The 27,899-nt window shown below is 40.2% G+C and overlaps 2 protein-coding genes across 10 annotated transcripts; one reads left to right on the plus strand and one right to left on the minus strand.

Moving 5' to 3' along the window:
* Window positions 1-4,381: 4,381 nt before the first annotated feature.
* On the minus strand, window positions 4,382-13,550 carry LOC110076832 (carbonyl reductase [NADPH] 1-like). The gene is made up of 4 exons (XM_020789345.3): window positions 13,412-13,550; window positions 10,243-10,547; window positions 8,171-8,278; window positions 4,382-5,222 (listed from the first exon to the last, which is right to left on the minus strand). The coding sequence occupies exons 2-4, from the start codon at window positions 10,526-10,528 to the stop codon at window positions 4,786-4,788; spliced, it is 831 nt and encodes a 276-aa protein (XP_020645004.2). The 5' UTR covers window positions 10,529-10,547; window positions 13,412-13,550; the 3' UTR covers window positions 4,382-4,785.
* Window positions 13,551-13,609: 59 nt separating this feature from the next.
* On the plus strand, window positions 13,610-27,749 carry SETD4 (SET domain containing 4). 9 transcript variants are annotated; one of them, XR_013543628.1, is made up of 12 exons: window positions 13,610-13,742; window positions 14,359-14,477; window positions 14,915-15,010; window positions 16,407-16,444; window positions 19,053-19,141; window positions 19,740-20,169; window positions 21,682-21,856; window positions 22,105-22,186; window positions 22,314-22,443; window positions 23,639-23,719; window positions 23,821-23,944; window positions 25,477-25,800. XR_013543628.1 is itself a non-coding variant. In XM_078390551.1 (12 exons), exons 3-12 carry the CDS (start codon window positions 14,405-14,407, stop codon window positions 25,618-25,620), a joined length of 1,332 nt encoding a protein of 443 aa, XP_078246677.1. In that variant the 5' UTR covers window positions 13,618-13,742; window positions 13,894-14,273; window positions 14,359-14,404; the 3' UTR covers window positions 25,621-27,749. The 9 variants fall into 9 exon arrangements, 7 of the variants coding, with proteins under 7 accessions (XP_072850213.2, XP_078246678.1, XP_078246677.1 ...); XR_013543627.1 differs by having other exon boundaries at window positions 13,618-13,742; window positions 13,894-14,477; XM_078390551.1 differs by lacking the exon at window positions 22,314-22,443 and adding an exon at window positions 13,894-14,273 and having other exon boundaries at window positions 13,618-13,742; window positions 25,477-27,749.
* The last annotated feature ends 150 nt before the right edge of the window (window positions 27,750-27,899 follow it).

A 27,899-nucleotide genomic window follows, 5' to 3' on the forward strand; every position in this document is an offset into this window, starting at 1 on the left:
TTTGAAAAGTTGCTGTTGTTGAAACTGTGAGGAAGAACACAACAAGTGGTGTTAAATTTGAGATCTGATACATTCCTTCTGTAGAGAATGTATCTGGTGAGATGTTCCCAAGATAGATTTTACCAAGTGGCCTGTGCATTTGGGACACTGCATATTATTTCTGCTCAGAGTTCTGGCCAGTTTGTTGTGCCTTTAAGTGTGTTTAAAGGTTGCCCTTGACATTTAGTCCACTCGTGTCCGACTCTAGGGGGCGGTGCTCATCCCCGTTTCAAAGCCATAGAGCCAGTGTTTGTCTGTAGAGTTTCTGTGGTCATGTGGCCAGCACAACTAGACATGGAACGCCATTACCTTCCCACTGTGGTTGTACCTATTTACAGTGGACCCTCGACTTACAGACGGCTCGACTTACAGACTTTTCGAGTTACAGACTTCTCTGGCCGCAGAATTTAGATTCGACTTGCAGCCGGAGAATCGACTTACAGACCAGAAAAAAACCAAACTGGAACAAAAATAGAATAAAAACTGCCAGTTATGGAATTAATCGGTTTTCAATGCATTGTAGGTCAATGGAGATTCGACCTACAGACTTTTCGACTTGCAGCCACCGTTCCAATACGGATTGATTCCTTAAGTAGAGGGTCCACTGTATCTACTTGCATTTTTACATGCTTTTGAACTGCTAGGTTGGCAGGAGCTGGGACAAGTGACGGGAGCTCACTCCATTGCATGGATTCGATCTTACGACTGCTGGTCTTCCGACCCACAACACCACCACATCCCTTAAGGGTGTTTAGGGTGTTTCTAATTCTTCAGAATGGGACAGCATAATTTTGATATTATACAAATTAGACAGACTATTTTGTATAATATGCTAATTCATGTTATGAAATTTAAGCACATTCAGTAGCTGAAATCCTGTTTGCATAGGGTAGTAAATCACAGCAGAGTTGAATTAGTGGGGATTTAGCGAGTCAACTCCTCCATAAGTTCCTTCATTCAAAAGGCCTGCTCTAGTTGCAAATTTAGGCAACAAGAAGAGGCAAAGTGCTCAAGTAGTTTAGATGCAAACAAAAGAGAGGCAGTACAACTGGAAAGAAAAGAGCCATACAAACGTGTTATTTTTTTATAAAAAAAATGAGAACAGAGAGAAAGAAGATCTAGCAAAGGAGAAAATTCCTGGAGATTGTAACTTTAATTGCCCCAACAATTAGTCCCCATCAAAGCCAGGCTATTAAAAGTACTTTTGTATTTTAATACATTATTTTTTTTCTTCCATTGAGTACAGCAACCTACTAAAGTAGGTCAACCTAAGAAGAGATTGACCCAAAGTACCCAGTGAGCCTCTTGGCACAATGGAGAAGTAGCAGGAAAAGAGTTCTCCTGAGTGATGTCACGGATTGACCTTGAATTAAACATTACTTACTAGAATATTTTGAATTCCTTGTCTCATTAAATTTGCTTGAATTTTTTTTTCTTAGAATTGCAGAGCTGGAAGGGACCCTATGAGTCACTGAGTCCAGTCCTGGACAAGGTGGCATAATGGGGAATCAAATTCTGCAGCTAGATGCCTAAACCACTGAGCTATCCAGAAGTTCATGCTGATGTAAATGACAGCATGAAAACTAGAATAGGGAAATGTTTTTTAAAGGACTATAATCCAGAATCCTCCTGCCAGCCTGGTGAATGTATTTCTTAAAAACTCACTTTCCCAGGCAGTGCATGATAATGAATTTGACAGGCACCTTGATGCTACAGGCATTGCTGTTGCATCATCATGTGCCTCCACAGCATGCTATATACTCCATTCCTAGTTAGCGTTGTCATCTGTGGACATCTATGGTTTCCTGTCATAGAGTTGACTGTTTGCCAAATATCAGCTTAGTTTGACACACGCTGCAGCTGATTTTAAGCGATTGGAAACTTAGAGGAATCTCTTTTGTCAAATCAGATGTACAGACATATGGTTTCCTTTTCTGCCTATTCACAAAGTGATGAGGCATCGCCATCCACCCATGTTCCAGAAGGCCTTCTGAAAAGATAATCTGTCATAATACAATTCTGAGAAAAACTAATTTGTAGGTATTATTTATTTATTTATTTAAATATGGCAATATGGCTATGTGAAATTAGAATGTTGAGAGTTCCAACCGCAACAGAGGCACTGAATCAATGGAACTTATGCAATGGTTTACTTAGACAGTCTTATCTATTCAGTGCATCCACTCAAGTTGGGACTAACAATTTTATTTGGTCTATGGTGCAATAAACCAAATTTATAAACCTATTTATTTATTTATTTTCTATACCACCTATCTGGCAACCCAGGCCACTCTGGGAAGTTTACATAATACCATAAAACAAAATATAAAGACAAACAATACAAAGCAGGCAATAGAATAAAATAATCTATGCAATATCAACAGATAAAAACAATAACAATAGAACATTAAAATAAAATAAAGCATGGTAGAGGTTGAACATTAGTGAATTCTGGTTATTTTAGCATTATAGTATCAGATGTAGAGTCTGGGAAGGCCTGTCTGAATAGAAATGTTTTTAATAATCGCTTAAAGGTTCCCAATGAAGGCGCTAGGTGAATATCGGGTGGGAGAGCATTCCATAATTGGGCTACAGGTTTCTGGTTACTGTTTTCTGGACCTCTCTTGGGGTCAAAACCCTCAGCTGTCCAGCCTGCAAAGATCTTACAGGATCTATTTATTTTAAAATACTTTTACCCTGCCTTTTTTCTTAAGAACGATCCAAGGTGGCTTACATAATTAAGAGACAATATGTAAAGCTAAAACCAGTAAGTATACAAATATTAAAAATATGAAATACCATACTAAAAGACAGTAAACAAAAGCAACATCCAAGACACATTCAAAGCAGTAAGACACAACAATGCATTTAACAACCTCAGTCAGGCATCCAATGATTAAAAGAAAGCTTGCTATTAAAAGTTGCATTTTCAGTTGAATTTGGGGAAACCACAATATACCAGCTGTATATTGTCTCCCAGCTTATTCAACTTATATGCAGAATACATCATGCGGAAGGCTGGACTGGAGGAATCCCAAACCGGAATTAAGATTGCCGGAAGAAATATCAACAACCTCCGATATGCAGATGACACCACTCTGATGGCAGAAAGTGGGGAGGAATTAAAGAACCTTGTAATGAGGGTGAAAGAAGAGAGTGCAAAAAATGGTCTGAAACTCAACATCAAAAAAACTAAGATCATGGCCACTGGTCCCATCACCTCCTGGGAAATAGAAGGGGAAGATATGGAGGCAGTGACAGATTTTATTTTCCTGGGCTCCATGATCACTGCAGATGGAGACAGCAGCCACGAAATTAAAAGACGCCTGCTTCTTGGGAGGAAAGCGATGACAAATCTTGACAGCATGTTAAAAAGCAGAGACATCACTTTGCCAACAAAAGTCCGAATAGTCAAAGCTATGGTTTTTCCTGTCGTGATGTATGGAAGTGAGAGCTGGACCATAAAGAAAGCAGACCGCCGACGAATTGATGCCTTTGAATTGTGGTGCTGGAGGAGACTCTTGAGAATCCCCTGGACTGCAAGGAGAACAAACCTATCAATTCTAAAGGAAATCAACCCTGAGTGCTCACTGGAAGGACAGATCCTGAAGCTGAGGCTCCAGTACTTTGGCCATCTAATGAGAAGAAAAGACTCCCTGGAAAAGACCCTGATGTTGGGAAAGTGTGATGGCGAGAGGAGAAGGGGACGACCAAGGATGAGATGGCTGGACAGTGTCTGCGAAGCAACCAACATGAATTTGACACAACTCCGGGAGGCAGTAGAAGATAGGAGGGCCTGGCGTGCTCTGGTCCATGGGGTCACGAAGAGTCGGACACGACTAAACGAGACTTGAAACATATGTAGAGCTATTTCAATTGCTTTTGTCTGATTTGTTCATTGCAAACACCTCAGTCTGTAAATTTTGACAATAAACCTGATTTGCAATGGGAGTTGAATAATTTTAATTACAACTGTATAAGGTAAATCCAGAGATAGGTTGCAAACTCAGTTGGAAGGCATGGTCTCAACCATCCTCCCCTGTAAGCAGGGACCTACAGATTCTAAGACAGGATTTCACATGTTTTGCAACTCAGGAAGTAAGTCACTATGCAATCTTGGGATCTTGTGGAATGTCTGTAATAAAGCACTGCAAAATTTCCATTCCTCCTACTTTCTAGGTAAAATTGTCTCAACATGCTACTGAATATTTTCATTGGATGATCCACTATGCCAGCATTTGAATGCACATCTCCAGAATTTGCATGCGCTTGAAAATATAACCAGGCTTTCTTTATACAGACCATACATACACACCCCTTCCCTAAAAGAATCCACTATTCAGACTGCTACAGTATCACTTTTATTTATCATTTCCATGGATTCATATTTGTTGTAGTAGCTTAATTCACACAAAACAAAAAAACTTGCTTTTTTTAATGCATGCACATCTTGTAAATAGGCAAGACCAGATTCACCCCAAGAAAAATAAAATAAATGAGTCAGTTGCCCAAATCCATATCAAATAGCTGCTTGACCAATGCTGCACTTGCAGCTACCCAGAACATACATCTGGAAAAGAATCTTTACAGATAGGCAGCATATTAATGTAGTCTATTATTATATGCAGTCTTCCCATTTGCTTACAGAGGACTTAGGTGTAACTTTTATAGCAGAATGCTGTTCAGAAGCTTGTTATCCATGGAAATTACTTCAAGTGTTTTGAATCTCCAGAAACATGAGAACATTTACCATTTCTGCACTCTTTTTTCACTAACATACTGCCCATGGGGCCCTTCAGCACCAGGAGGTAGAAGGGCCAAATAAACTGGAGTCTCAGCTCCTTCATCTGGCGATTTGGTGGCTCTCGGGCCTGCCATGTCTGTCCTGACCCACCCAGGGCAACAGGCATTGAGGAGGATACCATCCCCTTTTCGTATCTCGTTCAACCTCCATGCTTGAATTCTGGACAGAACCGTCACTCCTAGTTTGGACACCCCATAAGCATGATTTGGCCAACCCTCCTTTGCATGCACTCCCTTCTTAGTGTCTGCTATGAATTTTTCCATGAGTTTCACTAGCTCCTCTTCAGTGATTGTGTTGCTACGAAACTTATCCTGCAGCTCCTTGCTGCAGCTGGTCAGTGCTGAAGCACCACACATGCTTGACACATTCACGACTCTGCCTGTAAAAAAGTGGAGAATAATTATATGGGGTTAGAAACTGTTTTAGGAGTTTACTTCAAATTGTATTCTTATACATATTTTTCAAAACTGTCTGGTTATCTTTTAGAACCTCCTAAGGGAGTTTACATAAAAACTGCATTGAAATACATACATCAAATAGAACACAATTCTCCTGAAATAATAAAGTATTCCAAAAGTCGCCATCATACATGCATAAAATTAAGCCGAAGAGCTAAAGGAGCAACATCGGAGGTTAAATTGAACAGCATTATTGGCCACTGAAAAATTTTGCACAGCTAGATTGATGGAGAAATGTTTGACGGTGAGTAGAGATGGGATATTCATCTTTGCCTCCCAGAGAGGAATACAAATATCGCCACCGCAGGTGGCCGGGCCAATTGAACCTTCCCCCAGGACCAGGCCATCCACTTATCGCTTGCAGCGTGGGCAGCCTGTTGTTGTTCACCCTGTGCCAATTGTGGAAGTAATCTGACTGGGGATTCCCCACCTCCCTCCTGTGCTGACCACTTAGCAGCTGAGCAGGGAGACCCATCATCTCGCCTCCTTGCTGGATTCGTCAGCATTGCAGGGAGGCAGGGAAAGCCCCAGCTTCCACGAATGGCATGGCGTGAACGATGATGGGCTGCTTCCACTGTGCCACAAGCAGTAAGTGGACAGCTTGGTTCTGGGGAAGGATGGTCCAATCAGCCCAGTCCCCTATAGTTGCAATATTTGTATTTGTCTTCCTGGAGAGATAAATACAAATATTCTATCCCTAACAGTGGGGGAGATGAAGTCCACAAATGTCATTTTAGCCACTGGAAAGGCTAAGATTCTTTCTATATACCATTAGTTACATTCCTAGCTCATGTCCTGTTGAAATAAAGTTCAAAATGAATTGTCCCACAAAGACTGCCAGATTGCTCAGCAGCCTTAAAGGAATTATTTCTTTAACTATGTCGCCTTTCTTCATATAAGGGGACCCAAGGCGGCTCACAATACAAAGAGAAGTTGAAAACATAATTTAAACATTAAAAAACAATTACACTATATGCTAATTAAAATACAATTGAACAATTAAAAACAAGTAAACACTAAAAACTATCGGACTTAAGAAGGCATTCAGGGATTCAATCATTACTATTAAAAGCCTGCTTGAAGAGATTGAATTTTCCCCCCTTGAAGCATGATATCTTGTTTACCTCTTTCACCTTCCCTATATTAAGTTTTCATTTATTGTATGTTTGAACTGTTATATATCATAGGCTGTTTGCTAATGAGTTTCTTCCACAAGGAATGGCTGTGGAGGAACCAGTTAGATCAGGCACTCTCTACTGCAGTCTAAGTCCATCCTACTATTACAATCATATTGTATCTTCAAATTAATCTCTCTGTATGCTGGAAGACATATTCATGTTGAATAGGAGGTTTTAAGACATAGAAACTGCCATCTTAGTAAACTGAACAACTACCAAATACACTTTTTTTCCACAGCCCATTCTATGTGTAACTTGGAAATATTCTGTGGGCTAGATCCAATGTCCTGGGAACAGACTTTTACACACACAGCCTTTAGTGTCCTTTCCTCCACACTGCAGCATCTTTTCAGCAAAATCTGCTCTGATTAGAAAAAAATCTAGATAATTAAAGTAACATCTCACAGGTCTTTTTTTTTTTACAGTATCTTTAAATCAGGTTAAACAAGCAGAGATATACTCCCAGAAATATTGGCCAGAACACTGATAGCATAGCTCTGTGTGCGAAAACCTGATGATATCATCAGCTGCAGCTTTTTATATTTGATCGAAAGTTTCTCATCCCACCTCCTACCTTTAAAGTTGCAAAGCTCCCCAGGGATCACTGGGGAAGCCTTTAGGGGCCCTCGGACAGAGGTGGGGAAGCCTTTAATGTTAAAAAATGACCAGACCTGATAGTGACAATTTTTAGACCTTAAAGGCCTCTAATGTTGTTACTTTACCTAGATACGTGCACACCCGTCCTTCAGAGCACATTTTGCCGGTATAGTGCTGCAATGTGAAAAAAAGCATACAAAAGATCTATTGTATGTGTGGACATCTGTTCTCAGGACACTGGATATAGCCCAGAGAATATTTTCAAGTTACATCTATAACAGATTGTGAATGAAAAAGGTTTGTGGTTGTTCGTTTTATTCAGACTGCATTTTAAAGGTTGGGAACCATAGTTCAAGATGACTCAACAAGTACAGAGTTTTTGTCAACTCCACTGTGCTCCAGAAGCCTTGTGGCACAATGGTTAAACTGCAGTACTGAAGTGAAGACTCTGCTCATGACCCGAGTTCAATTCTAGGCCAGGAACTTGGCTTGAAGTTCCACCCTTCTGAGGTCAGTAAACAGAATACCTAGCTCACTGGTGAAGGAGGCAATGTGTAGCCTGCAAAAGTAAATTGTAACACCCAGAGACAGCTTTAAACACTATGTTGCTGTATATAGGTAAAGGTTCCCCTTGACAATTTTTGTTCAGTCGTGTTCGACTCTAGGGGGCGGTGCTCATCCCCGTTTCCATGCCATAGAGCCAGTGTTTTGTCCAAAGACAATCTTCTGTGGTCACATGGCCAGTGCGACTTAGACACGGAACGCTGTTACCTTCCCACCGAGGTGGTCCCTATTGATCTACTCGCATTTGCATGCTTTCGAACTGCTAGGTTGGCGGGAGCTGGGACAAGCGACGGGAGCTCACTCCGTCACGTGGATTCGATCTTATGACTGCTTGGTCTTCTGACCCTGCAGCACAGGCTTCTGCGGTTTAGCCCGCAGTGCCACCACGTCCCTGTGGCTGTATATAAGCAGCACATTTTGCTTTGCTTTTACTTATTAATTAATTAATTATTATTTATTAATTATAATTATTATTTTTGCTGGGCTTCACTCTGTCCCATTATGTCCCAGACTCAGTATGCTGCACTTACCATTAGGTTTCATCAGTGGCAGCAATTCTGTACAAACATCCCTTGTTGCAAAGAAGTTTGTTCTCAGTGTGACTTCTGCTTGTACTGCAAATGGAGTTGTATCAGCAACTTTTTTTTAAGATGAGGAAAGAAAAATAAGAGTCAGGACCAACAGTAATAAATGCAAAAACTATGGCTATACATACAGAGTCTGAACAACAGTAAGATGCTGTATTAAAATTTATAAAGGTGGCAAAGTGCTACCAATATCTGAACTGAAAAGCTGACCCCACAACAAGACCCAACCAGATTTCATCTCCAAGCAGGTACAAAGGCATAAACTTTGCCTGTACATGGCTTCTGCTGGAAAATGCTTAGCAAGACTTCTCGGTCATCTATATGTAGTGTCCAGTGAACTCAGTGGAGCTTCCTTTTGAGTAGATATGTAAAGGACGGCCGTATAAATACCTGCAAAAACATGAAATCTAAAAGAATATAAGCTTATTCTGATATACACGATTAAGTAGTCAATTCTGAGGAAGACAAACCATGGAAAACCTAATTGCTTTGATAATTTCTCCTGGGTCATTGATCATTTTTGTTTATAATTTGGGTAACTTTGTTTCAAAAGGAGGTGGTCCACACAGAAATCATTTAGCACTACACAAAGCTGTGGAAAGTTACTTTTTTGAACCATAGCTCCCAGAATACCCTAACTATAGCTGCGGCATACATGAGGAAAGCTTTAGGTCCTTCTCTTCTCCCCACATACAGTTGGGAGGACAAATAAACTCTGACATAATTTAAGGTTCACACATGCTTGGTCTGTAGTAATCTGTAAGCTCTAGTCAACTGTTAAACAAACCAGCTTTGAACCACACATGATTCTCATTTGTTTAATATCTTACTATATTATAAGCCATTATTGTAGGATTATATGTAGCAACAAGCCATGAGCCAAAGAAAGGGGAAGTGGATCACTGCTCAGTCTTTTTCCCATGTGAAAGGCCGTGACTCCTTATGTTAAGTTAGTCCAACTTATGTCAGGTTTTCTCTTCTTAGCCTTATTATCTTTTCCAGTGAAATGTGACTTGTCATGGTACCTACAAATTACAATAGTTTCAGTTCAGTCATTTTAGCTTCTAGTTAAGAGTTCAGGCTTGATATGGCGTGTAATTCACTTTGTCGTTCTTGCAGTATATGCCATCTCTAAAACTCAAATCATAGCCTCCTACAAATCAGCTAAGTAGTAGTGGTGACAGAATCAGTTACCTAGTGCACCCAGAGAGCCATATACTACATTAAAAATTACAATATGCAGCCAATTAGATTCTGATATGGCAACCCTTCCTTTGGTTTTCTAGGTATAAAGTACTCAGATATGGTATGTCACTCTCTCCTTCTAGTGGTGCTCTAGCTCAGTGCAGCCTGCCCTAGTCCATACAAGCGGGCTGTTTTCCTGGCAGACACAGTAGGGGATTAAATCCCTGACCCTGGCTCTGCATCCAGGTGCTCAACCCACTGAACTATCCAGCCAGCCACTGTAGTATCACACTACAGATCATGGATTCTTAAACAAACATCCCTCCCAAAGTGGTTAGCATACAAAATCCTGGTAAAAAACTACCAGTGAATACTATTATTTTACAAATGAGAGCAAATGAGGCTAATGTAAGAGATGAGCAATCAGCACAAGGTCAGCCATGGTTTTTTTTAAAAGCCAAACATTAATTTTAGTTTGCATTGGTGAAGTAACAGGACCCAGAAACTCTTGTTTATCTAAAGCAAATCATTCAGAAAGCAACCAATAGAGCGTGATGGACCTTCTATCTCTGTTAGATCACTGTTCAGTGTTGCATGTGAACCAGTTGAACAGAAAGTAGCAGATTATCTATTTGCCAAAAATGAGATAGATTACAATTTGAAAGCATTAGGCTGTTTAAATCCCACCATCTTTGTGGTGGCTTGATGCCTGCCTTTAAGCCTGTGACATCCTGAGTGTGTAGGGCCTTTATTTAAAATAATATCTGAAATGCAGTATTAAAGACATAGCATTAAAATTTCGAGGACAATATCCTCAGCCTGTATGTTACCTTTGAAAGCAATTCCCGCATTGTTGACTAGCACATCCAATCCCCCGTACTTTTCCTTTAGGAAATCCCGAAGAGCTCGGATACTCTGAAGATCATTGATGTCCAGCTGGTGAAAGAGGGGCTTCAGTCCTTCCTCCTGCAGCTTGGCCACGGCTGCCTTGCCCCGTTCCACATCCCGGGCTGTCAGGTAGACGTCCCCAGTGAACTGTTTGCACAGAGCCCGCACAATGGCAAACCCAATGCCTTTGTTGGCTCCGGTCACCACAGCTACTGCCTTGCTGGACATCCTTCTTATGATGTGAATTCTAAAGTAATTTAACATAAACATTAATATTAAAAAAGGATGTGATTATTACACACACAAAAAAACTTTTATGGAAATCTTCAGTCTTGCTGATGATATAACACCAACCACTGTTTCTGCATGTAATGTCTCTATTCTAATGCCACAGGAAGCAATCTTTATCTGAAAAAGAACAATGCACCAGTGGTTTTCAACCACTGCATTTTCTATGTCTATTGAAATATTGCTTTTAAAAATGTTTTAATATTTAATAATACACTGGTTTTATGACCTACTGCTTCTAAATGGCTATACTGTATTTTAGTATATGTTAGGTTCTCCTGTACTCCTCTACTGACAGCCATCAATTTTCCTAACTCTTTCCCAGCAAATCTCATCTCCTCATATGTCCAAAATCCAACAGCCTTTGTTTAGTTATTTTTGTTTTTAGTGAAAGTTTGGGCTCAACCTGGTCTTGTTATGTGCCACCAAGTCAGAACCAACTTTTAACAACCCTAATGAAACTTTTAAAGTAAGTGAGCTATTTAGAGAGTAGTTTTACCAGTTCTACACTTCCAGTGAGCTGCCGTGTCTAAGCGGAGATTCAGACTCATGCCTCCTGAGTCCTAATCCATCACTCTGTTTGCTACACCACATTGGGTATCCGCCCTGATTTGCTCTAGAACCCACTAATTTGTCTTTATGGTGATTTACAGTACATTTGTAAAGTACTCCTCCAAATTTTTTTGTCAGCTTTCACACTACATAGCAATTGGGAATACAATGGTGTGAATGATCTTGGCCTTGTTCTCCAATGACACATCCTTCACTTAGGGATCTTTTCTATTTCCCTTGTGGCTACTCTTCCAACTCTTAGTATTTTTCTGATTTCTTGGCAACATCCATCTCTGTGGGAATAAGCAGTCATTCCAATGTTAATGGGATATAGAAATTTAGCAGCATGTATGGGAGATTACATTGGTGAAGGATGTTTTATATACAACTACAATGATACTCAGGGACATGGTGGCACTGCGGGTTAAACCACAGAAGCCTCTGTGCTGAAAAGTCAAAAGACCAATAGTCGTAAGATCGAATCCACATAATGGAGTGAACTCCCATCATTTGTCCCAGCTCCTGCCAACCTAGCAGTTCGAAAGCATGTAAATGTGAGTAGATAAATAGGTACCACCATGGTGGGAAGGTAACGGCGTTCTGTGTCTAGCCATGCTGGCCACGTGACCACAAAAACTGTCTATGGACAAACGCTGGTTCTGTGGCTTGGAGACAGGGATGAGCACCATGCCCTAGAGTCAGACATGACTGGACTAAATGCCAAAGGGAGCCTTTACCTTACAATGATACTCAAGCTAATTCTTATTAGTACTGCAGACTAAAGGCAAAGGCAGACTAGAAAACAACAATACAGTGGGGTCTTGACTTAAGAACGACTTGAGTTAAGAACATTTTGACTTAAGAACCGCTCTCATAGGAAAATATTGACTTGACTTAAGTACTTAGATTTGAGTTAAGAACTGAAAAAAAACCACGTGGGAGGCAGGGAAAGTGCAAAATTTGAACTTTCAGTTAACTGTTGGCCAGTGAAAAGGGTGCCTGTCTGCTTCCTCACTCCTCCCAGCGTTTAGAGAGTGGATTTGGGGTCTTCAGACTGCCTGGTACTGTACTGCCTGGACTGTATTTTCCCTGCCTTCCCTGAACCTTTCTTGACCTAAGAAAAAAAGAAACAAAATATCCCCCCTCTAGTGGTCGAAGGCGGAATAGCAGCTTCCCATTAGTTTCTATGGACGGAAAAGAGCAGATACAGATCAAATGGTTTTCAATGCATTCCTATGGGAAATGCAGATTTGACTTGAGAACATTTTGACTTGAGAACCGCCTTCCAATACGGATTAAGTTCTCAAGTCAAGACCCCACTGTAAACCACTTCTAGGTATTTTACACATCTAATGACAGAGTTAAAAAAATTTAAGTACCAAACTACAAATTCCAGAATTTTGTAACATGAAACCATGCCTATTAAAAGTGGATTCACACTAATATACCTGAATAGATAAGACTAGCTTAGCACTTCTCACTGGGGGTGGAAGATCTGTGGCATTTCAAATGTTTTACCTACTATTCTGATTAGTCTCATCAAGCTCACCAAAAATAAAAGAGTGTTGGAGTTGTAGGCTGAAAATCGAAGAGTCAAAAAGCTCCTCACAGTTGCATTACAAAGTGATAGTGTGGGTTACACTGAGACAGTGAACATGAACAGAGAGATCAAGCAAGAAAAGCACAAGTAGGGAAAACCGAATTCTCCTTGGATAATCTACCATTTTGTCCACAATGCAGTCTTAGGGGGAGCTAGGCGATCTAGTCAGTGCATGGGAACCGTATTGTAAAGGCTAGGTTAAAAGTTCATTCCTTAGTACTAACGAACATTCGTAGTTAAGTGGATATAAACAAGGAATCAATCAAGCCTAAGAGAACATTCCTGGCAATAAATTTAGAATATAGATCAGTGCTCACAGCTGGTTACATGCTCGAGCAATCACATAATTTAAAAAAAGACATTTATCTAGGAAAAAAGTGCTGTATCTAATCATGTAAATATAAAGCAACATTTTGGGTAGAGGCTATAGTTATGTGGGAAAGCAACGATCACGTCCTCAGTCAATACAATTCACACATGCTTACACCTATAACTATAATAAAAAAAGTAAGAGCAAGGGTAATCACCAGCAAGAAGTGTGACCTGTATGTTTAAAACGCAAAGAGCCGTCCGCTCTACTCAAAACTGAAAAGTTGCACAGACAGGGATTTACAGGAAAAAGGCGTACGGGAAAGAGAGAATTGTTTCATAAAATCAAAAAAGCGGCAAACCTGCAGCAGGTGTCCAAGGAACGGCGCGTTTCGATCTAAAACGACAACACCCAGAAAAGACCAAGTCAGGTTGAAAAACAAGAATTAAAAAAAAGTTTTTATTCGCTATCCAATAAGGGGCGATTCTCAATGTAAACATTTCTCCCTCTCAGCCAGGATTGGCTGAGCCGTGCAGGTTGCCACCGGAGAGTGCCCGCCTCTTCCTGTTCCGCGCGTTCCCCGGGGGAGATCCACGTGGTTTTGAAGGTCTGCGGTGGAGGTAGACGAAAGCGGGAAGTTGCCAGTTGATCAAGGAACGGGTTTGGCGGTGTGACCCAGACTCTGGTTGCTCGTGAGTTCTATTAATTTCTGCAAGGGTGATTCTATAAAGAAGCTGCAGTCCGATCTGGACTGACTTATAGTCAGCAGCCACGTTGAACGTATTGGGAACGTATGGGTGTTTTCCAAGTAAACATGCGTAAGATCCGCCTTTCTGTTACTAGATCGCGAATACTACGCAGTGGAATGTTCCCGTGTAGTGATCAGACGGATTTCCATCCTTAAAACGTTATTAATCATAAGAGCATCGGTCCAGATGGATCTGACCAAAGTTCAGCGTGCTGTTTCCTCACACCCAGGCCAACTCGATGTGTTTGGAGAACCAACAAAAAAGGGAGGGGAGATGGGAGGCTTCCTTATCTGTAGCTTTGCAGCAAGTAGTATTCTTTGTACATTGTCCCTGAATAAAAATCCAGTTCTTCCCAAGAGTGGAGGGGCTGGATGGGATGAGGTTTTGTCATGTGTTCTTTAGTATTCAGTTTTCTCATTGTGAAAATCCAGATGTGCTTATTCACCAGCTTCTTGCCAACACATTTATAGAAAGGTGTGTGGGTGGTTAGGGGGTCAACATTTTTATATCAATAGTTGATGAAATCTTTTTTGTTGAAAAAAAAATAACATTTTTCCAGTTATCTCACACAGGTTACATGCGGAATCTGAACTCCTTTGCTTAACATGAAGAAAAAGAATGGCCGGACTCACCGAAAAAGACGAAGAAAGCAGTCTAGAACTTTCTCCTTAAGCTGTGGTAAGATGATTTTAAAATTGCAGTAAAAGAATTTGGTTCGAAATAATGGCAGTATGATTAACTAACTGAAACAAGAAGTTTTCAAGGAGAACTTAACTATGCCCTTAAAGTGTTCAGTGTTGCAGATGTTATTTAGAGTTCTATCCTAATATGTACTGAGTCAGTGCATACATGCTTAGGATGTAGCATACCAATATTAATGTCATCCATTTTGTCCTCAGAACAAAACAGCATTGATATAAGTGCAGTAGAGAGGGAATGGTTTTGTTAAATTATTCAATTTATTCTAAGCCAAAGCACTTCAATTTTCTGCATCCACTTGAGTATGTGATGAAGTAGTTACTTTGTTATAAAACTCTTACAAATCAATGCAGAAGAAGAGTGTGTCTTAAAATGGTCTATTGAGGTATAATTAGTTTCTTTCTCTCTTTGTGCAGTAAGTCTTAGTCACAAAGATGAATACATATTTCTTAAGAAGTGGCTGAAGGAAAGAGGTTATGAGGACAGTAAACTAATGCCAGCAGAGTTTCCAGGTAATTATTCATAGTTTTTAAAAGAACAAAACTTCCAAGACTTTATATTTAATCTAGTAGAAGAATAAGTCCACATGATCTGTAGAATGCAATTATATTTTGCTTCCACCGGAGGAGGCAGGAATATTCTGTAGAGTGTGTGGGCTTACTTACATGGAACTGATCAGGTAATTTCCAGTCATAAGAAGTCCTTGCTATAGCATTCTTTGAGTAGAGGAAATCGGGCAGAACAGTGATTTACAACCGCAGGTGACAAGGTATAGTATTTTAGAGTGTGATTGAATATCCTTGACCATCTGTGAGTTGCACTGAAATAACAGAATTTAGAAACATGTGGCATTCCTATTTATACCCCTCTCAGACAACCTTGCTTCCTGCAGCTCCCCTGCACATGTCTTGGGAATGCGCAGCAGTGGCTGCTGTTCTCCTAGGGAGATAAGAAACACTCCTTGTGCGATACACACAGAAGCAAATTGTGCTGCTTATAGCCCACCTCATAGTGCTTAAAGTACTGTACTCTTTGGGCAGTTTACTGACCTCAGAAGGATGGAAGGCTGAGTCATCCTTGAGCTACCTACCTGAACCCATCCAGATTGAACCTTGGTCCGGAGCAGAGTCTGGACTGCAGTTTAACCACTGCACCACAAGAGTGCTATGGGGCAAAGCAATTTTAGTCCTCTAATTATATACAACAAGGAAGAGAGCCATATTGATCCATGAGAAGAAAACAGTATGTTTTCACATAATATGTGAGGTTCCAAGCCTCCATCCCTTTATAGAATTATCTGCCCTGATAAAGTGCTTTGGAGAATGTGAAAACTGGTCGTGGAATTGCATTGAGCTCCTTGTGGGCTTTTGATTTTGTTTAATGGAAGTCAAGATTGGTGATGGCTTTTCTGCCTTGTCTCTGGATGAAGGAGAGCTTGATTGTAAAGAAGCAGTTCACTAAGGGTGATTGAGTGAATGGAGTGAGAGAGAGGATATGGAGAAAAGAGAAAATGACTGAATAAATGGTGTGTGGGTAGGCAAGCCTCTTTGAAAGCTGCTGTGCACTCCACTCCAAGCTGCCATCTCATCTCTTGTGGGCATGTGACCATGAACATGCCTGCCCATATTCCTCATCCCACTACGTACTGAAGTCTAATGAGCAAAGTGGGAAAGACTTGTTTTTCAGTACTGAGAATACAGTGGTAAACAAAGCGTAAGGGAAGAAAACCCATCATAGGTAATATATAGTGAATCTTTGGGAAGGTATTGTGTGATTACGGTAAGTGTTGTGCTTTCTAAAGCCCTTTTCTTTCTCACATCTTGTTATTTTGGAGCAAGGTGTATTGCAAGTTTGTGGAGAAATTTCATGATAATAAATTTCATTACATTTATCTTGTATTTTTATTAGAGACAGGAAGAGGATTGATGGCCACAAAACATCTACAGGTTTGTATTCCCCAGAGGGATCAGATGTCAGTTCCATGGGAGAGATCAAGAATATGGGAAATGTATATAGGAAATATAATCTGATGTCTTCATGTATAGTATTAACCCTTTTCATGTTAAGGCTTCTTTCACAAAAGCCTTTAGACTATGTTGGATTTCAAATAATTTATTATATAACCCTGTGTCCTCCATCCTAATTGTTTATGTATTTCTCTCTTTGTGACAATGCACCAATTCACCATTTTTATGTTGTGTCTTTACAAAGTGAATTGCAATGTTTTAACGCTAGCGTTCCAGCATTGTACAGTTGGAACGAACCTTATTAGATGACATAATTATAAAATTAATAATGACAATAGCTGTAAGCATAAGCAGCAGTGATTCAAAATAAAGCACGGAAGAGCTGGGTTAAAAGAATAGAAAATAATAGAAATAATTTTTCCATGTATAAAATGATACTTTTTCCTTAAATAATTTGAGAAAAAATTTAGGGTCGTTTTATACATGGAAGGCAGCTCTTTACCACTGCCTTTTGCGAAGGCACAAGGCTTAGCAAAAAGGAAGGGGAGGTGTTGCTCTCTCCTTTTTTTGCTAAGCTCTGTGCTTTTGAGGTGCTATCAGTTATGAAATGATTTTGCTCCCCCATGTGGTGATAAGTAGTATTTACCACATCAGCTGGAAAGTTTGAAAACTAGGAACAAAACAGCCTCTGACTTGTTCCTAATTTTCAAACTCTGGTGACTTAAGTAGCATGAGAAATGGATAGAAAAGAAATCTTCTGACAGTTTAATCCCATTTAAGCACAGCGTTGGAATGTTGGTACAAGACCCGTATGCATATTTCTGCCGTTTTACGTTTAAACACTTGGAAAAGTGTGTAGAGATTAGGATTATTAATCAAATAAAATTCATTAACTTTCTGGCTTTTGCCAAATTATTAATGTAAAGGAAAAAAGTTACAAAACTTTGATCAAATTATCTTTTTGAAGATCTTGAAAGAGTACATTTTGCTAATTTGCCATTTAGTCAAGAAAATGGACCGGTTCTGTGACTTTAAAATACAGTGGTGCCTCGCACAACGATTGCTTCATACAACGATGAATTCACACAGTGATGGGTTTCTTTGAGGAATTTCCCCCATCGTTTAACGATGTTCTCTATGGGGGAATTTCACTTAACGATGTCCCTTTTTCGCTCCTGTAAAAGTGTCTTAAACTGTTTGAAGCCTGTTTTAAATGCTTGCAATCGTTAGCCCACCTCCTGAAACCTATGCAAACTTAATTTAGTGTTGTTCTGAGTCTTCGTTAATTTTTGGTGATTTTTTGTTTTTCCCTCATTGAACTCTATTGAACTGTCCGTCCAATGCATTTCAATGAGAGAGAAAACAAAAAATCACCAAAAATTAAGGACGACTCAGAACAACACCAAATTAAGTTTTCATAGGGTTCAGGAGGTGGGCTAACGATTGCAAGCATTAATCTGTTTCAAATTGGAACGGATTAACCGGTTTTCAATGCATTCCTATGGGAAATGGTGTTTCACTTAACGATGTTTTCACATAACGATTTTTTTTTATGGAACCAATTAACATCGTTAAGCGAGGCACCACTGTACATTCATCTGAGCACTGCCGGCTTCAGTTACTTTTGGAAGTTCTCTAACTGTAGATTTGAAAGAAGATGGAAAGCTGCATCTCAAGTCCAGTCTGGCTGAAGATTTCACTAATCTACGTGGCCCAATGATAGACCTTTTGCAAATCTTAAATACTGGTTTTGAATTGCTTTTAGCTCTGGAATACCTAATCTGTGGTTTGCAGTGCAGTCCTATGCATGGCTGCTTAGATAAAGCAAAGCATGTTGCTTATATGCCGCCCCATAGTGCTTCAAGCAATCTCTGGGAGGTTTACAAGTTAGTTATGCAGGCTACACATTCTCCCCCCCCCCCGCAAGCTGGGTACTCATTTTACCGACCTCGGAAGTATAGAAGGCTGAGTCAACCTTGAGCTGGTTACCTGGGATTGAACCTCAGGTCGTGAGCACAGTTTTGACTGCAGTACAGAAGTCTCTCACGTGGCTTAGGAAGTCAGTTCAAGATTACATTTTGTGGAAAATATTTCAGTAGCATTTCTCTGTAGTTTTTCCCTTGTCTATGGATAATCTCTTCTATTCAGTGATTTCTAATTGGGTTTTACTGTTTATGAAGATACCACCGTGCTGCACCTTTGTGTATGTAGTGGGGTATGGCATTTTATCATGTCAGATCACAGTGCATGTGTGTACACGTTTGTGTGTGTGTTTTATTTCCTTGATGTCTATACTGCCCATCTGGCTACAAGCCCACTCTGGGTGGTGTTTGTAAATATATGTGTGTTTAAAGGCCGCAGTATGTTTGGGGCTCAATCATTGAATAGTGAAATCGGAAGGATCATATATAAGGCTATCAAGTCCAACCCCCTACAATGCAGGGATCTTGAGGTATTCTGAGAATGATGTGGTCCTGCTTGTGTGTTTAGCTGGGGGGTGATTATCTATCTTTATTATGCAATATAGATGTAATTAGAAACGTGTTTTGAAGATATAATCATTTGGGTTTTTTTAAACATTCCATAGGCCGAAGACTTGATTATTTCTTTGCCTGAAGAATGCTTGCTTACCACTGATACTGTGCTTAACAGCTACCTCAGAAAATATATTGTAGAGTAAGTTGGAAACATTTCAGTTTTATTTACTGAGATTTGATAGATGTCTTATTTGAACTATTACTGCTAGGGTTTGTACTTCTCCTTACTGAGTTAATTATCCTGATTGCAGCTGAGCCGTTTAGACATGAAAGATTGTAGCATGTTCTTTTTTTATTGTACATGCTAACAAATATGAGGTGCTACTGAAGGTGTGTGTGTGTAAATTTAGTTGCTGTGCCCAGTTCTGATACCTAGTGAGGTGTAGTGAATAGGTTGATGGATTGGGTTTGAATCCCTACTCACCCTTGGAAACTGGTGTGGAACTGGTAAAACTACACCTTGCACCTTAAATATCCTACTTAATTTGAAAGCCCGCCCTATTAGGGCTCCTATAAATCAGTTCCAGCTTGGCAGCACATAACATCCAGTTAGAGTAGAACAACTGAATCAGTAATTTAAGCCAGACAAAATAATGCAACAAAATTTAGGTAGCAATATAAAACCTTCTTACTTGTGAGCAAGCTTCAGATATTTAGTGACAGGGATTGTGTGCAAATACTTTGAATAATTCTCATACCCATTTCTTTTCCTTCTTTCTTTTTTGCTATTTGAACAGATGGAAGCCCCCAGTTTCTCCTTTGATAGCATTGTGTACATTTTTAATAGCAGAAAAATTTGGTCAAGAGAAGTCTCTGTGGAAGCCATACCTGGATCTCTTACCTGAAACCTATACCTGCCCTGTTTGTTTGGAGCACGAAACAGTGGAACTTCTTCCTGAGCCCCTAAGAGGAAAGGCCCGTGAGCAAAGGAAACTGGTCCAGGAACTGTTTGTTTCCTCCCAGCCATTTTTCTTTTCTTTGCAGCCTTTGTTTCCTAAAAACGTGAAGTCTGTTTTTAACTATCATGCCTTCCAGTGGGCTTGGTGCACCATTAATACAAGAACAGTATATATGAAACATTCACAGAGAGCGTGTTTATCTAGAGATCCAGATACGTATGCCTTAGCCCCATTCTTGGATTTGCTGAACCATAATCCAGCTGTCCAGGTAATAAAATACAAACAAGGTCTCTGGAATTGTATGGGTGAGAGACAGAGTGATATTAGGATGAACGTGTGGGTTCTGCAACAAAATGTTGCAGTGAAGATTATGCTTGTTTAGGATTATGGTTAGCTAGCTACACTAAAGCAGAGGTCCCCAACCTCTGGTCTGCAGCCCAGTGCCAGTCCTTGGTCTGAGCTGGACAGGGCCAGGGAGACAGACCACCCCACCCCCGCAAGCACTCCCCCCCTGCACAGCCCATTTGTGCCTGCACGCATGCGCCTGTGCCCACTTGAGCGCTCCCTCACCCCTTCGTGCATGTGCACAAGTGCCCCCTGAGTGCCGCAGCACCCTTTGAGCATCCGCACAAGCACCTGTGCGCCAGCACGACGCTGCGCCGCCTTTTGCGCACAAGAATGTGCGTGCCTGCCGGCATGAGTGCCTTGCCACTCCTTTGCACATGCACATTGCTATGCGCATGAGCTCAGGGGAGTGCCCCACCTTTCCTAGCTGGTCCGTAGGGCTAAAAAGGTTGGGGAATTCTGCACTATAGGATATTCCCTTCACTTCTCCCATGGTTTGTCACTCTCATCTCTAGCCATCTGCCAGGATTCTCTGAGCACTAAGTAACTGTTATTAGACTGTTGTAGATATCTATTGCCTTGCCCTTGAGTATGGATCCTTTTGACTTCCCAAGGATCCATTTTCAGAGAATGCATTTGTTAATTGTATGTAGGATGTCATGAGACTACCACATTAGAAGTACAAATTCCAGGTACGTAATTAACAAATAGAATGAATGATTACAGACCTCAGTCTAATCCAGCTACAGTAGTTCCACTGACTTGTGAGTTTTTGCTTACGTAAATCTCACTGATTGTGTGGGTTGGCTTTAGTTGGTGCTACCTGCTAGATTCAGAGACGTGAAATTTTAAAAAAATCATGAGGTAGAATGGAAACAAAAGAGTGAGGCTTGCCAAAACCTTGAAAATTTCCTTCACCCTAATAGTTGCAGTGTGGCATCAAGTCCTGACAGACATATTTAATTTCCACAAGTTTCATGCCTGGTAATTTTCTCACTGCCTTTAGTTTATGGTGGCATTTACACAAGTAACACAGGAAGGAGGCTTTTGTACTATGTGGTACAGAGACGGAAATTTGCTCTGTCAGTTATATTGAAATTCGCTTTTATAAAATGGCTTATTATGAAGCCTTGTGTGAGTGATATTTTAAAATAAAATACTTGAGCGGCAGTCTAGAACAATAGAGGAAATCTGGGTCAGTTGTAGTGAATGGTCTGAGGACTGTAATCAGAAGAACGTATACTTCCTTGGACATAATAGCACACGCCTACTTCTAGTGCTTCTCTGTTTACTGGTTTTGTGAACATAGTGCATCAAGCTGCAAGTGTGTGGTTGGTAAACTGGTGGAACAAGAGTAGTTTTCTGATAATTTGAATTTTCCCCCCCTCTCTGACTTTTCTCCACAGTCAGTTTGTAACTGTCTGCATTTCCTCAGGTGAAAGCTGCATTTAATGAAAAGACAAAGTGTTATGAAATAGTAACACTTTCAGGCTGTAAAAAATACGGAGAAGTATTCATTTGCTACGGCCCCCATGACAATCAACGTCTGCTCCTGGAATATGGTTTTGTTGCCCGCCATAATCCACACAGCACTGTTCATGTCGGGGCAGGTAAGGCTGTTGTTTACTGTTTGATTCTGACAGCGGATAAAGTAATTGGATGCTTAGGACTGTGCGCGTAGACCTTTGATTTGGATTATTTTTCAGGGGTGGGGTGTGAGTACTGTACTTAGTAGTTGCCTGAATATTGTTGGAATTCATCCATTGATTAGGGCTGATGGGAGTTGCAATCCAATAGCATCTGGAGATCACGTAGCACTCATCTGTTGTTTGTTTTTAAACATTTCTGTTCTCTTTAGCTACTTTGCTTAAATATGCCTTTCCAGAAGACAAACAGAGGCATAGGAAGCTTTCCATTTTACAAGAGCACAAACTTTTACAGTAAGTTGCACATAAGCTTAAATGGGGCTTGGGTTCTTCAGCTTGAGATTTCCTCTGTGCTGGGAGGTTTTCCTATAACTTTTAGACTCTTATTGTACTATTTTTGGTTTTTTCCTATTTCATATAGTATTTGTGGCTTCTGTAAAGAGAATATGACTGGTCAGAGGACCTTACAAAGAGCCTTGTGGCGCAGTGATTAAACTGCTGTACTGCAGCCAAAACTGCTCACGACCTGGGGTTCAGTCCATCCTTCTGAGGTTGGTAAAATGAATACCCAGATTACTGGGGGGCCGCCATCGTGTAACCTGCATAATTCAATTGTAAACTGCCCAGAGGGTGCTTTAAGTGCTATGGGGCAGTATATAAACAGCATGCCTTAACTTCATGACGCTTACTGCAAGAACAAATCCATGCCTATAGGATATCCTAAGCAGGGGGGTATGTTGATTTATGTTGACACAGTAGAACTTGGAAAATCTACTTTTGGGGGACTGTGTGTCCCAGAATCTTGTAGCCAGCATGGACTTCTGATCTTGAAAAGTAACTTTTCCAATCTTGCTCAGATAATGTGCAGTTGCATACATTGGCTGAAATCCTCTTGCTTAGTGTAATAAATTGTACTAGAGTAGGTCCACTGGACCAATGGGGGTTTGATGAGTCAAATCCATTGATTCAAATAGGCCTACTCTATTTGCAGCTTACTTTAGTATAGCAAGTAGCAACTAGAGAAGGTCTATTTGAATCAATGGAAATAATGGAGTAGTTGACTCACCAAATCCTCATTGTTTCGTTTGGCCTATTCTAGTGCAATTTAGTGTGCTAAGGCAGAGGTCATCAACACCCCCCCCCCCCGGTCCGTGGACTGGTGCCAATCTATGGCCTGAGCCAGACTGGGCCACGAAGACAGATCTTGTTCCAAAATTTTGAGCAGAAATGCTATTTCATTTTGAAGTCTTAGTTTTCTTTGAAGTGAAATCATAGGGACTGCAGTAAATGGATCAGAGTTTGATCCCGTGTTGCTCAGCAAAATAATACCTCTTGGCCGCCACCACTGAAATAAAGACATTGCTGTGTGGTGTAATCAGGAGCAGGTTTTTAGGTGGAAGGATTGTGAATTTAGGCCAGTTCTGAATCTGAAAGCAAGCCTCTGGTCTCAGAGATATTTTATTCTGGTTCATAGGTCTCCATGATTAGAGTAGTTCCCATAAAACTGAAGCCTGCTTGGCTTTGAATAAAAGAGGCTTGGATAAGTGGCTTTCAGTATAATAAAGGGCTTGAAAGAGTTGCTTTTTAAAACTACCCTTCCTCTGGCCAGCATGACCAATAGGAGTTGTCAAAGGCGGTGGGGAAGCCAACTTTCCAAGTTCTATTTATTTTTTGTTTTTTAATTTAGTAAATAATTGTTGGATTTAGATTTTTTTAAAAAAATGATTTTCTGTTTTTCATCACTAGTGATCTGACATTTGGTTGGGATGGTCCCTCTTGGAAGCTTCTTACAGCTCTGAAACTTTTAAGTCTTGAAGCCAATCAGTTGTAAGTTTCAGATGTTTGCTTGAAACAGCAAGCAGAAATCAACTTTGTTGGGACTTAGTGAGACAGGTATAAACGTGTGTTCTCAAATTCCTTGGTTCTAGTACTTCCTGGAAGAAAGTGTTACTTGGGGATGTGATTTCAGAGAGGAATGAAAGGAAGAGCTTGGATCTTGCCATGGAGATATGTTTGTCATTGATTGGGGAAACTCAACACACCCTTCAGAAGGTATTTATTTGGTTGTGTTTTTTTTTTTTTTTTAGTAGTGTTGCATGAGATTCAAGAGAAGATTGCAGTGTATTGAAACCAAATGTGCACATAAAAGTCCAGCAATCTTGCCTTTAAAACATTAGGCATGAAACACATTAAGATGGCCTGTAAACAGGAAGACTGCTGAGCTGGTATCTCTCATACCAGCTTCAATTCCAGCCACTGTAAGCAGTCTTGAATAAGGAAAGGGCTCTGTTGGTTTTGAGAAGTCTTTGCTCTGTAATAGTGAAGAAGTCATAAATGTTGGTTCGTTGCTCTGCCTCCTTTGTCACAAAGATTGGAGGCAGAGGTGGTATACTCTGCCGTCTACTCTGTATCAGGACTTGGTGTGCAGTCAGTCAAAGTGGCCACTGTGGTATTTTTGCTAGGGTTGTAAAGCAGATGATGTTTCCTTTTGGTAACTATATGACTAATATGTTTGTTTTATCACCCAAATTAGTGGGATTCTGAGGGGTGTGGTAAAAATGGGCAATGTCAGTGTTTATGCAACCTGCTTTATGTGTGAGATCCTCACCTCACCTCAGAAGGGCTTGTGAAAGTTTCATATCCACTTATGGGTGCTGGGTGGCAGTTGTTATTTCGGCAGATACATCTAGGGCCATCTATGAATCAGAGGAGAAATGAAGGAAAAATGGATCTATAGGAAAAAAATTAGCTCCCTCCTGCCATATCCTAGAGTGACAGTCATTAAAGAACCTGTCTCCACCTTTTTTCCAGACTTTGAGGGTTCATCAGCCAGCGGTTATATCTTGCTTAACTGTGCAGTATTTTTCAGTTGGTGATTGAGAGCCTGGTTCCATATTTTACTGTCTGGGTGTGTAGCATAAGACCATGGCTGGAAATCCTATGTTGCAAGTTATGCCATGCAACTTCAGTGACATCCACCTGTATCCATGCCATGGCCATTTCAGGAGAATTAAAAGACTCCTATTTCCCCTCCCTCTGACAGGCTCCAAGGATCCCAAAGGATCCTCTTCATCTCTGAGAGCTGCACAAGATTGGAATGAATTAAAGTTGGAAAGTCACCGCCGCCAGTGCCCGTTCAGCCACTGAGATTGGTGAAGATGATTTTCTGGATTTAAATTGTTCCCTGCTTTATTCTATAGGTCTTGAAGTCTTGCTAGGATGAAGGGGTTCCCTAGGATTCCCTGGGTTCCCACAGATTCAGTGCACCTATTGAATCAGTGGAACATATGGAGAAGTTGATGTACCAAATCCCCACAGATTCATTGGGTATATCCTAGTTGGGACTTACTACTGGGTGTCAGCTGATAAGTCATAGGAAATGAGACAAGCAGGCATATTTCATTAATTTACGTAATTTATACAAGATATTGAGTTGTTGGTGACCTGATTTTTTTAATTGTTCTAAGCACAAGGTCCTTATGTTAATTTGCATAAACATTAGAGTGATTTTAATAATATTTTATTAATAATAAATATTTTATTATGGGGATTTTAATAATATTTTCTTATTGTTGATTTTTCAGATTTCTCTTTTAAAAAGTGACTATGCACATCTTGTAAGCCAGCTGACTCTGGTAGAGGCATTGCATATAGAAGAGCTAAGAATTTTGCAGAAAACATCTGAGATTCTTCAGTGTTCTGCTCCGCAACAGTCTGATCTCCTTTGAAACAAGCGGTGTCTCAGGTGTTCTGGGTGGAACTTCTATTGCAGAAGCCACAAGCTTATTTATTGTTTCTTTATCATAAGAAATATATCATCTGTCTTTCTGTGCGAAGCAGATACCAGCAAGCTTACAGTGGCTCGTATCAGTCAACACAACACAACACAACAGTTTAAAAGAAAGTGAGAATACTCTGTAAAATAGCAGTGACCAAAAAAAAAGAAAGAAAGAAAAAAAGAAAAAAGGCCGAAGCCCATAAAAGTCCTATAGGTGAAAGTTATAATTAATTGTGTGAAGAAGATGTTTATTGGAATGAAAGAACTTCAAAAGCGGACAGCTGATAAGGCCAGATGCACTTAAATGTGGAAGTTCTTCCATAGTCCAGGTGCAATGAGAGAGGAAGCCAATTTGTCTCCACCAACCTAACCTTCACCGAGAGTGGTGGAAAAAGAAGATACTCAGAAGATAAGCAAAGTTCCTAATCTGGTTCATACTGGAGGAGGTGTTCTAGTGTTTTATGTTTTGTATTCCTGGTAATTCAAACCCAGCTGTCCAGAACTTTGATAAAAGTATCTAGCAAAATAATAGAATAAAATAAATGAACAAAAGCGAAACAATAAAATTGCAAAAGCCCAACGGAAGGGAAAAGACTTGCAGAATCAATGGGGATAGAATACCCTGTTGAGCTTGATTCTGATCTGTGCTATGAAGAGATGAAAAGTGTAGAATAACAAGTTTTTTTACCAAATTAAATACTGTATTTTAGTTATTTACCTATAGTAATTATTTATTATTAATTGTTCTTTATTTACATTCATACTTTTAATTTTATGAATCAACCCTCTTGGTAGAGAAGCAATGTTCTGTGTAAAAGAACCCCATATACACTTCTAAATGCAGGAAGTGCATATGTCAGTGATTGCTCTATATTACACCATGTTGCTGATAGAGAGCAGCAGATACAGTGGTGCCTCGCATTGCGATGTTAATTCGTTCCGCAAAAATCGCCGCAGAACAAAAACGTCGCAATGCGATTTTAAAAAGCCCATAGAAACGCATTAAAACCTGATTAATGCGTTCCTATGGGCTTAAAACTCACTGTTCAGCAAAGGTCCTCCATAGTGCGGCCATTTTTGCTGCCTCTTAAGTGAGGAATCTGTCCCTAAACACAGCGGCCATGGTTTTTTCCTGGCAGCCATTTTGAAACCACCTATCAGCTGCGCGAAAATGGTTGCTTTGTGATGATCGGTTCCCCAAGCAGGGAACCGATCATCGCAAAGCAAAATTCCCCCATAGGGAACATTGCAAAGCGATCGCAAAAAATGCATTGCAAAGCGATTTCGTCGCTAAACGGAGCGATCACTATGCGAGGCACCACTGTATAAAGAGTGCTCAATGGAGGGGGACTGATGGAACAGGTTGAGTAGAACAAACTAGGAAATGACCATTCTCTGCATTTCTTGTGGGTCTGGCCAGCTTTGCTGTGTGAAAGCATTGCTAAATAATCTTAATGTCTGAATATGCCAAAATGTGTAGGTCTGCCTTTACAGATTTTTACTTTTTGAAGATACATGCCTATGAGCTGTATTTTTGGATTGTAATATAATCTATTTTTTGTCTGAAACTTATTGCTAAACTCATATAATTGAAATATATTTTCCTGATTTAAGTGTTTGCCTGAAACTTAAGTCCAGTTTTCATGTATTTAAGCATTTGTACCTACAGCTTTGTTCATAGCTGTAAGAATGTTTTTTAAAGTAACATACCTGTGACTTCTAAAACATTACATATTTTCACGAACATTTGGATTTTTTTGTGCAGAGAAGCAATGTAGATGAATAGAACTTGTAGAACTAGGCAAGCTGATGTTGCCTGGAATCATTCCAAAGTAAAGCAACTTTTACCCTGATGAACTTTGATATGATTGGTTGGGATTGTCTGATTTCACACTGGAATTAACCTTTTCAAGGATGAACAGCTGGAACAGACCACCACTTCCAAAGGGTACTGCCGTGTTTCCCCAAAAATAAGACAGGGTCTTATATTATTTTTTTGCTCCAAAAATGCATTGAATGTTTTATTTTTTCATGTACAACAACCTACATTTAATCAAATACAGTCATGCCATCTTCTGGTTTCTGCACAATGAGTCTTTGGTGGAGGGCGGGGTTTAACTGAACGGGCATATTTTGGGGTTAGGGCTTATATTACGACCATCCTGAAAAATCATACTAGGGGAAACGGTATAAAGTATGAGAGTCATACTTTTGACCTTGATATGTCTT

This window comes from Pogona vitticeps, chromosome 3 (assembly GCF_051106095.1).
Source record: "Pogona vitticeps strain Pit_001003342236 chromosome 3, PviZW2.1, whole genome shotgun sequence".
Lineage (NCBI taxonomy): Eukaryota > Metazoa > Chordata > Lepidosauria > Squamata > Agamidae > Pogona > Pogona vitticeps.

Coding starts and splice junctions, on each gene's coding strand:
- LOC110076832 (XM_020789345.3), bottom strand. CDS start 10,528: ATGTCCAGCAAGGCAGTAGCTGTGGTGACCGGAGCCAACAAAGGCATT. Junction 8,279..10,242: donor TGCGGGAATTGCTTTCAAAG/GTAACATACAGG, acceptor CTTAAAAAAAAG/TTGCTGATACAACTCCATTT. Junction 5,223..8,170: donor GCCACTGATGAAACCTAATG/GTAAGTGCAGCA, acceptor ACTTTTTTACAG/GCAGAGTCGTGAATGTGTCA.
- SETD4 (XM_072994112.2), top strand. CDS start 14,405: ATGAAGAAAAAGAATGGCCGGACTCACCGAAAAAGACGAAGAAAGCAG. Junction 20,170..21,681: donor ACCATAATCCAGCTGTCCAG/GTAATAAAATAC, acceptor GCATTTCCTCAG/GTGAAAGCTGCATTTAATGA. Junction 21,857..22,104: donor CACTGTTCATGTCGGGGCAG/GTAAGGCTGTTG, acceptor TGTTCTCTTTAG/CTACTTTGCTTAAATATGCC.